Here is an 11,215-nt window from a genome sequence, read left to right as displayed (position 1 = left end):
TCTGCACAGTTGATGAGCATCCGTGTCTTCTGTGCTCTCTGGAAATGATGGTGCAGTATTAATACCACCTTGTACTGGAAGAGGGACGGGCAATTTTCATGACCAACCCTTTGTTTTGTTTTTTGTTATTTTAATCTCAGTCTAATAATGAAACACACGTCATGCAATATAAGCTCCCAGGAACTGCAAACATACTCCACATTTAACTGCCTGTTGACAGAAGAATTTTGCATTCAAAACAGCGGTCTACTCTGCTTCTGCCGTTGTTGTGCCATTTGGTTTCCAAGTAAAGAAGTTAAGTGCAGGTGCTGTGTCTGAAGGGAATCTTATGTCAAGCATGAACTAACAATCTAGAGTTTACATTTATTTACAACAAATCTACAACTAATCTCAGGTGTGACTGGTTACTGCGCCGCGCTCTCCCATCTCTTTCAGAACACTAGTTATTTCTTTCCATCTTTTAACACCAAACAATTTTGTTTCTCACAATCACTGTTATGGAGTCTCCAGAATAATAAAAAATATGCCATGGGTTTATTCACCCATGAGTGATGGGCACATATCAGAGCTGAAGCAAATTCTGAATTCATTGTTTTTGTCGTAATTAAAAAAACAAGCAGCTCTGTGATGCTCTACTTAGGCACAGCAATGCTTCCAGCTGAATGCTAACATAAGCATTTCACAATTTCACAAAATTGAAAATGTAAAATTCAGCGGTGGCAGAGGTTGTTACTTTAGGTGTGTTTCTACCCAAACATCCATCATGAGACAGCGGCCACTCCCACAGTCGACATTAAAGCTTAGAACATTAAGTAAAATAAAATCACATACAATGTAATTCCACCTAATGAACATAGGGAGATGAAATAAAAACAAAATATTAAGTAGAACACAAATTAAGTCCTACAATAAGTTGGTTCTCACAAGTCACCAAAAAAGCAGTGGTCTCTGTGTTTCTGTATAAGGAGTAAGGGATACTTTGTTGTTTATTTGTAGGATACAATGAGTCTGATATACATTTTTAAAGTCAAGATCAAAATACAAAAGATCACAGAACTGCTCCATAAAATGAAAAAAACATGACATAATGTATGCTGAAGCAAACAGCATTTACTACATTTCACTGAATTTCCTCAGAAGTCAACGTAGAGAGATCTTTAAGTTTCCTCCGATAATCTAGACAACCTGTTATACATAAGATTGTGCATATTGCACACTAAAGACACGCAAATATCAAATGTGATATAAGTGTACTATAATATTACAATACAACCAGACCCATATATACTGTGAATATGCATTAAATGTTGACGTAACACAGACTTATAACATGCAAACATTAGTTGCAAAAACCTGAACAGCCCAAGCACATATTTCTTTACCAGCTTTGCCAAAACAAGTATGAGTAAAACAAATCTATATAAGTGAACATCTTCCAGCAGTGCAAGATGTTGTAAAATAAAACCACCATCAGAACCAGCAGTTAGGATAGGTCGGTGTTGTGTGAAAATTACAGTGTTGATGACAATGATGCAGCTGAATGCAATGGAAGCATTACCAATGTTGTCACTAGACTTTATGTTTGCAATGCTTAGGTTATTTGAAATAAATATATATGTAAAACATTAAATGTACTATCAAATGTCACCATACACACGTGTGGAAACAGACAACAGGTAGGGTTAGTCCACATCAAATAAACAGAAACGTCTAAATACAGTATATTGGGGAGGTGATGAAGTTTCAATTTTATATCAAAAAATGAAACACAGTTTTATGAGACTTTCTTTCAAACCCACAGGTACACACATCCACATCTCCTCACAAACCTGCAGGAAGGTGCTGGACTTTGAATGAATGCAGTCAAAGACACGTTTCATCCTATTGTGGCCTAACTGCTCTCTCTTCGTCTGTGTCCCCGCTTGGTCACTAACAGTCAGAAAGATCAGATAGACTGACAGGTGAAATCACAGAAACACAGAAACGCATAAAAGCACAGAGCAATGTGCAGCCTTCTGTCCCCGTATTGGCTGAGACATGCCCAGTTTTGAGCAATCCAATCACATCTAATTTGATTTGGTTTTAATCCAAGGACCAACTTCCAGAAACACAACTGTGAGCTATGTTATTGAGGTTCCATTTAGTGAAATCCTCCGAATTTTTTTGAGTTCCCTCTGGTAAAAGTTATGTGGTGTATATGTCTAGCTTTTATTGTGAAAAGTAAGAACGAAAGGAGTGGATCTGGTATGCGCTTCCTTTGACAGAGTTGAAAGGAGTAATTAAGTTTGCCCTCTTGGATCAGACTAAGGAGCATCTGTGTTGTTGTACACTTTGGTGTATAATATGTCGGTTCCACATATAGTGTTTGGGTGATTTCTTTATTTGCAGAGCGAAAACTCAGAAAAACCAACCTCATTCCAAACAAAACAATCAGTCGCTTTTTCACCATGTAATATTCGTACAAAGTGAATCTATTAATGACCAAAAACAACAGTTTAAAGTATATATATATATTCATGTGCACACAAACAAAACTTGCAGAAAAGAAGGAAATACATTTTAGCTGTGGGTGTAGCTCGTCATCATAACAAAGAAAGAAAGTTATTCATCATGTTTTCTTTATGTAACAATGAACACCTCTAAGCAATGCTCCATTTTAAAAAGATAATAATTAAAAACAGACTGACCACAGTTATATAGAAAATAAAGAAATATTTGTTGACTTTTTTAGCCACTCTGGTCCAGTAGCCGGGCTTCTCCTCTTCCTTCCTGTTGTTGAGGAGCAGTGACAGTGTTTTCTCCATCTCTCTCAGCTCATCTGAGAGCTTCTCCAAGGCATGGTACTCTTCTATCAGTTTGCTGCTATTTCCCTGTAAAAATGGTTCATACAAGTATAGAAACATTATCAGCAGATATAGATTTGGGAATTTGTGTCCATTGTGGTTAAAATGTAACCGCTTCTAACCTCTTTGGCCACAGGCTGCAGTTCAGATAGAGTTTCACCAGCAGTGCCTTCATAGATACAGGCACATTGAGTCCATTCGTGCGCCTCTGAAAGGACAGTTTTTCCCAAATTTAAATAATGTGATGAACAAGAATGAAAAAATTAGGTAAAATACCTAAAAGACACAAGAATAACAGTAAAAGTAATATAAGAACTGCTTCTATGCCTCTGGAATGGGATACACCAGCTTGTGTGTACAGTCCTTCCTACAGTACCGGCGTTGTTTGGTTATTTAGTCTAAAGTCAGTCACATGACATTTTTTAATTTAAGGTATTCAAATTGTTCCTACTTAACACAATTTTTTTTAAAGTTTTTCAAACAGGGTTGGGTCATATTTTCCAGCCATGTTCCACATTAGCAACCTCTTATGCTGTGTTCACACCGTACGTGATGCAAATTGTCCGCGCGAGTAGATTCCATACAGAGCATGACGAAAAGACGCAAAAACAAGAAATTCGGCTCATTTGCGCGAGTTGAAATGTTTGTCATGCTTTGTCACTTGAATACTTCAGCTCTACAAAAGTTACACGTGTCAGATAGTAGATGTACAAATATTTTCTGAACAACTAATCTCTTATAACTACCAAGGACTATTAGGTCATTCTTAACTAGGCTAATTGTCAACAGTCAAACAGCTGGTGCAACTGGTTCCTGGTCTTACCTCTGTGAGAGTTTGGGAAATTGGCCTTGTCCTGTTCGTCACAGCCCTCACTCCGGCTTCGGCCGCTATCTGCCGCGTTTTCTTTGGCTGCTTGGGAGTCTTTCTCTATCAGATGCATCACCAATATTGTCTCCAGGAGGCTCAGCAGCATCAGAGCAAAAATCCCAATGCAGTAGACCGCTGGGGAGGAAATCAGCATCTTTAATGCAGACGTATAACCACTTATTGACTCAGTCCAAGCAAAGGAATGACTCTGAGCTTCTTTACCTATGAGAGGAATTCTGTTTGAAGTGGCAGGCAGAATTTCATTCAGAATAAGTTGTAACACTGTGACAGCAAGCAGCACAGTGACCTTGAAGCTGAGCTTCTCACCCCCGCTGTCTGAGATCAGAAAGGAGGCCAAGTCCAGACACAAGAAGAAAAGGACGGGAACCAAGAAGTTGACAATATAGAGGATAGACCGCCTCTTCATGGTGATCTGTGAAAAGATGTTTCTGTCAGATGATTCAGATGTACTTTTGCACATCTGGGAAAGGCAGCTTGAAATACTTTGTAGTACCAAGGTTGCAAATCAAGGTTATCTGCACCAATGTGCTCATCTCTCCCGTGCTTAAAAATGAAACGAGTCATTAAGTAAAAGTTTTACTGGAGTAAAAAGCATTAAAAGGATTGTTTTATATTTTCAGATCAGTTAAAGAGTGAAAAAAAGGCAATGAGGGTGAAAAAGAGAAAGAAGAAGGAAGAAAACAGAAAATAAGGAAAGATTGGTAGACAGGATGATGAAAGACAGAAGGATATAAAGAAGGAAAGAAGGAAATCTACATCTGTATCTAGCTATACGTACGGTGTAAATAACAATGTCTTGGCCGAACATATCACTGGCGTTGTTGGCGGTAACTGTCATGTTGATGAACAGCCATTCGTACTGGGTCCGCATCACCTCACGAGACCACTCTGTGGCCTCCGAAGAGTTGTCACTGGGCTGGAGCCGAATGTCTCTTGCTGAGGTGGGAGAGAAAAGAGCTGTAATGTTGTTTTAGTTGAGATAAAAGAAGACGGTCTTCTGTAGAGAAGATGGGAGCATAAGCTAGAAAGCTATTTTGGTTTACAGCTAAAAGTCTGAGGCTCTTTTTGTGACAGGTGGCAAGTTGCTGTTTGTATTTGACCTAGTGTAGAATAGAATGGGAAGTTGCATGTATTTTTTTTTGCCAATGCAGTTTATTGCTGGAAGCCCCAGCTTTGCGGTGGGATAAAAGTTCAACAGATCAGACTGGTCGTATCCATATATCCAACATAGCTGTCCCTAAAAAAAATGATGCCATCTTTCAGGCCAGGAGATTAAACTCTTTTCTGGACCTCTCAGCCAATGATACGATGGTGATATGACTTCTTTAGGGAAAATAAAAAGATTCTATTTTTTTGGGATTTACATAGACAGAGAAACAACAGCGCTGTGACTGGTTAATGCACAAACAGAAACCAAAAAGTATTATTTTTTTATCAACGAGAACACAGGACATAACATTCTCAAAGCTGCAGAGAAAAGAAACATGCAGCTGAACTTTATTTTCCGACTTATTTCCAACAATAATATACCTCACTTCTGCACTGACTCAACCAGTTACATTTATTAAAATATATCAATGCATTTTCGTCTTAATGTTAACACTGTCACACAACAGTCCTTTTATGCATCATTAGTTCCCACTCACTTTATCCACCAAATTGGCATTTATGTCACAATTGACTCTTGTAAACACAAACACACTCACCAGTGTGTATGACAGACTTGAAGGAGAGGTTGCAGCTCTGTATGTCAAAGGGGAAGTTGTAAATGTGCATCCTGCAGGTGCTGACCAGCACCTGGTCGTTCTGGACTTCAACATCGCCTTTATCATTGATGCTGAGATAAGGACTCGGAGGGGCTTTGTCCTTCTCTGTCCTGTATGAGAACACAAAAACACACATTTTCTTAATTTTGTATTTATACTGGAATCGAATTTTGATGTCGGTCTAGACATCTGAATTATTCGTCAATTAAAAAATCCATATATGCACTGTGTTTGTGTGTGTGTTGTTCATTCACACATACATTTCTTCAATAGTGAGATCCGGCTTCCACAGATATTCAGTAGGAAGAGAAACATTATCGATTCCACAAAACTGATTTGGATCCCAGGATATGTATTCATTGTGCCACCTCTACACAGGAAAAACAAGTCAAAAACAGGAACATGAAGGGAAAGTGAGAGAAAGAGACACACTAAATGTAAACTGCTCCGACAAAAACAAAACAAACATAAACCAATTTAAAGAAGAGAAAAAATCCCTGCAAAAGTTCAGTCTCTATTGATAGAACTCACCATGACAGTCCAAACATAAGGGATGAATTTCTGTTCTTTTTCAACCTGTAAACAAAAAAAGTGTGTGAAAATGTGTACAACCAGAGCAACACTTCAGACAAGACATCCTCTCAGGGAGCACATACCTCCACAGAGGTCTCACAATGCTCTGAATTAATAGATTGGAATGTTTTAATCTGGATTTGCAATTGCAACAAACCAACATAAATGATCTGCAAAGGTCCCTCAGCGAATACCTAAATTAAACATTGCGCAAATACTTAAAAAACTCAAAAAAGTGTGAATTGGCTTAAGCTAAACCTGCAGTAACTGCACTCTGGCTCTGCTTTGTAAATCATATCTGGGCACAGTCTCACTAAAACAGCTAACTAAAGCAAGAAGGCATTATGAAGTTAAAGCTGGTGGGAAATAGCTGTGAAGCTACATTTATTAATTTTTTCTTATATCTGACTCTAAAAAAGATATAAATTATGATAAACAAACATATCTGTAATGTAAGAAATTGTAAACACATAAATGAAAGGTAGTATCTAAATCCTAATTTTCTGAAGGGACAAATTTATTTTTTATTATTATTACATTTATACAAGTTACAGGTACTACAACAATTTGTCATCTGAAAGAAATATCAAAAAGTTGACGTGGACTATTCTGACAGATAATAATAATTATTTAAAATTTTGACACACAAATCTTTAATCACTTACCACATCCAGAATGGCGTATAGCAGAACTTCAAGGTACACCAATGTGGGGCGCTTGTAGTTTTTAACGGGGCGGGTCATTGAATACAACTCCTTGTTTTGTGTCAGGTTCAGGTGATTTAAAACATCCTGATAACTGCAGTGACGCTCAGAGTACACCCCATCTACAGCAGAAACATCAGACATCATTCTCTATGACAAAAGTACTCTTATAAACTTCTCTTCTAGATTCTCTTAAGTTATTCTGGCTTGAAAATGTATTGTATGTGCGTAAAATTTAGAAGAAATGACAAACAAGTCTCTGTCGGTAGGTATGCATCGCTTCTGAATCTATTAGCAAACCATGAAAAACACGAGTTTAGAAATATCTGAGGTAACATTCAGTGCTTGCGATGGCTGAAAGGCCAGTTTGAGATGGGCGTTGGCAGACTATTGATCTCATCAGTCCACTAATGATTTTCAAATGTGACCATTATTGCAGTGATTTGTGCCGTTTGTAGCCCAAATGAGTGTTGTTCAAATCAAAGCATTTTTTTTCTTAAATCCTGGTGTAAAAAACTAATTATGTAAGCAAAAGTGCATTTGTTTCTTTTTGTGTTCCTATAATAAACTATTTTAATGAAATGTTATGAGAAAACTACATACATCTTTAATACAGATAAGCTTCCCTTTGCTTTGTGTCTATTTTACTCTGGAATTCACATTTGTCAACAGGAAATGCTTCAGACAGGAAGACTTTTTTCTTCATTCCTTCACTATAAACATCAAGCAGACACATGCCAATTTAAAAAAAACAACTGTGAAAGTCATAAAAGCTTTCCATGCTTTTTAAAAAAGACAAAGATTTGTTTTTGAATTATCAAGCCACAGGAATGTTCAGGAAATTTGTTTAGCCTTTATCCAACCTGCAGGAGATTTCCCAAGACACACCTGAATGCATCATGCCGGACATTGTCGAAGCTTACCTGTGAGGAAGAGCAGAAAGAGGAAACCAGTTAGCATCATGACTGAATCCAAAGTCAGTGAGACGACTGTTCAGTTATTGTGTTTTCCCCCGTCCTCACAGTGTTGTCTGAAAATGTCACCAAGTCTGTTCCGGTAATAACACCACTGTCTAATACGGGAAGAAGTCCGGGCAAACTGTCATTAGTCTGGCAGCCAGACAGTGGTCACTCCCACAGTGGTCATTACATCATGTTTCAGTGGTCTTTTAGAGGAGAAACAAGAGGCTTGGAGGCCCCTGGTGGAGAAGAAATGGGCTGTAATGATGATAAATGGTAAAAGTAAGTGCAGTTACTGCAACTAATAAACATTTTGCACACACATCCAGGCAGAAAATACATTTGTCAGTCCTCCTAGTTGTTAATTAAATAAATTAAATGTATTTTATCACTCTCTTTATTAACGCAATTTATGTCTAATGTATTTAGTATGTTATCCTAAGTATATATTCTATATTTTAGTTGGTATATATGTGTATTTAATGTTGTCGTGGATAACCTGCTGCGGTAACAGGATAATTACCCAATTTAGGATTAATAAAGTACATCTGACTATAAATCCATCAATCAACAAGCATCATATTAGAGTGAACGGTTATGGGTGATATAGTGTTGTTAGATCAAACTGCATTTGGAGGCAAATGTATCTTTTGTTCTACATTTTGGAGCTGCCATTAAAGTGAAATCATTACGTTCTCTCAATTTGTTATTCATCTACATTGATGTCACTCGTATTATTAAGAAGAATTTGAAAGTGATTCAAAGTGCACTGTCTTCAAGAAGTAGAGCTCACGACCTTGTGGCGGCATCAAGACACAGCCAGAGGATGCTGTTGTGATCAAATCTGGTGAAGGAAGTCAGGGACATACTGGAAATGAGAGAACTTCTAGAAAACTTGCTGGACATTTTTAATTCCTTGTTATGTTAAGAATTGCTTGGTGGGAGAGTGCAACTGGAAGGATAAGAGTGAATAACGTTCATGATCTGACAACACACTGTGAAAGGGTTAAAGTTCTAAGCGCAAGCACTGAGAACTCCCAGACTGGACAAAGTCATGGTGTCGACCTGTCAATCACAAGGTAAAGCATACTCCGCTTTATGGTCTATTTGACTCTAATTGGGACCATAATTTAATAAATGAACATCATGCTGTATTGAAGAAGACTTAAACTAGAGATTAAGACCATATTCTCATGTTGACAATGAGTTATTAATAGGTAATAAACACCACAGAACGATATCATGATCATACTAAACCCATACAGATAAACACATTTTACAGTTTCAGATTATTATAGGTTTCATCGTGAGGAGGACATCGATGATGGAACAATGTCATAGTAATTCATCAAACAACCATTGAGACATTTCACTCTGGACCAACTGACGTTGACATCCAAAGAGAAAAATTCATCCTAAATACCAAATTCATCCAAATTTTACCCAGAAACAGGGTAAATTGATTCTACTTCGAAATGCATTTGCATTCATTCTAAAAGTTCCATCCCAAATAACCTCATGGTGGACCAAGCAATAAAGTTCAGAAGTGATCGTCCTCTTGTTGGACACAGAGATTCTGACGGGATTAATCCTTCTGTATCTGAGACATGAATGCACACAAAATCATCATGTTTGCAGAGCTTCCAAACTACACGCTATTTCACATTAATCATGAACTGAATGAATAGATGATGGAGCTCCTCCTGTCACCACCTCAGGATAATGTTTGCTTATTATTTCTCTTAAAAATAGTATAAAGACTGTTGTGTGTACTTTAATTAATGTGAGCACACATTGAAGTTATTAATCATCTAAACAAATACAAGGCATGTAACATCAGTACATATCAAGGTATTAAATTTATTAATGTTGAACACTTGTTTGTTGAATACTCAAATTAAAAAAACTAATATATAACATGTAAATGAGCAGCTGGTAGATGGATTTAGTTTTGCTTCAGGCAGAGACACGCTAACTTTATTCCCCTGTTTCCAGTCCTTATGCTAAAATAAGCTATCTATCCATCCATCCATCTCCTTCCGCTTATCCGGGGTCGCAGGGGCAGCAAGCTAAGGAGGGTCCTCCAGACGTCCTTCTCCCCAGCAACACTTTCCAGCTCCTCCTGGGGAACCCCGAGGCGTTCCCAGGCCAGACGAGATATATAATCTCTCCAGCGTGTTCTGGGTCTACCCCGGGGCCTCTTACCAGTTGGACGTGCCTGGAAAACCTCTAAAGGGAGGCGTCCAGGAGGCATCCTGATCAGATGCCCGAGCCACCTCAGCTGGCCCCTTTCGACACGAAGGAGCAGCGGCTCTACTCCGAGCTCCCTCCGGATGTCTGAGCTCCTCACCCTATCTCTAAGGCTGAGCCCAGCCACCCTACGAAGGAAGCTCATTTCGGCCGCTTGTATTCGCGATCTCATTCTTTCGGTCACTACCCAAAGCTCATGGCCATAGGTGAGGGTTGGAACGTAGATGGACTGGTAAATCGAGAGCTTTGCCTTACGGCTCAGCTCCTTCTTCACCAAAACGGTCCGGTACAACGCCCGCATCACTGCTGACGCTGCACCGAACCGCCTGTCCATCTCCCGCTCCATTTTACCCTCACTCGTGAATAAGATCCCGAGATACTTGAACTCCCTCGCTTGGGGCAGTGACTTACTCTCAACCCAGAGGGTGCAATCCACCGTTTTCCGGAAGAGAACCATGGCCTCAGACTTGGAGGTACTGACTCTCATCCCGACCGCTTCACACTCGGCTGTGAACCGCCCCAGTGCGTGCTGAAGGTCACGTTCTGAAGAAGCCAACAGAACCACATCATCTGCAAAAAGCAGGGATGCGATTCTGAGGTCCCCAAACCGGAAACTCTCCTCCCCCGGCTGCGCCTTGAAATCCTGTCCATGAAAATCACAAACAGGATTGGTGACAATGGGCAGCCCTGGCGGAGGCCAACACGCACTGGGAACAAGCTCGACTTTGTGCCGAGTATCCGGACACAGCTCTCACTTTGGTCATACAAGGACCGAATGGCTCGTAGTAACGAACCAGGTACCCCTTATTCCCGCAGTACCCCCCACAGGACTGTAGGGGGGTAGACTGGATGAGCAAACTCCCATGCACCCTCCAACAGACCTGCAAGGGTAAAGAGTTGGTCCGCTGTTCCACGTCCAGGACGGAATCCGCATTGCTCCTCCTGAATCCGAGGTTCGACAATCGGACGGAGCCTCCTTTCCAGCACCCTGGAGTAAACTTTCCCGGGGAGGCTGAGCAGTGTGATACCCCTATAATTGGAGCACACTCTCCGGTCCCCCTTTTTGAAAATGGGAACCACCACCCCGGTCTGCCACTCCACAGGCACTGTACCCGACTTCGGACGATACAAGGTTGTGGCAGGTTGTTGGTTCTGGAACCAAACTCCTGGAGAGGGGCTGGACTTTTTCCTTTTCCGGAGTTACATTACATTACATTACAGTCATTTAGCA

At 39.8% G+C, this 11,215-nt stretch overlaps 1 protein-coding gene across 1 annotated transcript; it reads right to left on the bottom strand.

Moving 5' to 3' along the window:
• Positions 1-1,945: 1,945 nt before the first annotated feature.
• Positions 1,946-7,786, bottom strand: LOC129091833 (5-hydroxytryptamine receptor 3A-like). Its single transcript, XM_054599530.1, has 11 exons — positions 7,699-7,786; positions 6,737-6,897; positions 6,030-6,074; positions 5,759-5,868; positions 5,439-5,608; positions 4,511-4,668; positions 3,934-4,144; positions 3,667-3,846; positions 2,966-3,051; positions 2,724-2,870; positions 1,946-1,954 (listed from the first exon to the last, which is right to left on the bottom strand). Exons 1-11 carry the CDS (start codon positions 7,736-7,738, stop codon positions 1,946-1,948), a joined length of 1,317 nt encoding a protein of 438 aa, XP_054455505.1. The 5' UTR covers positions 7,739-7,786.
• Between the last annotated feature and the right edge of the window lie 3,429 nt (positions 7,787-11,215).

This window comes from Anoplopoma fimbria, chromosome 5, assembly GCF_027596085.1.
Source record: "Anoplopoma fimbria isolate UVic2021 breed Golden Eagle Sablefish chromosome 5, Afim_UVic_2022, whole genome shotgun sequence".
In the NCBI taxonomy this organism is placed as follows: Eukaryota; Metazoa; Chordata; class Actinopteri; order Perciformes; family Anoplopomatidae; genus Anoplopoma; species Anoplopoma fimbria.
Note: the sequence above shows the minus strand (reverse complement) of the source record. Positions and strands in the feature narration are given on the sequence as shown.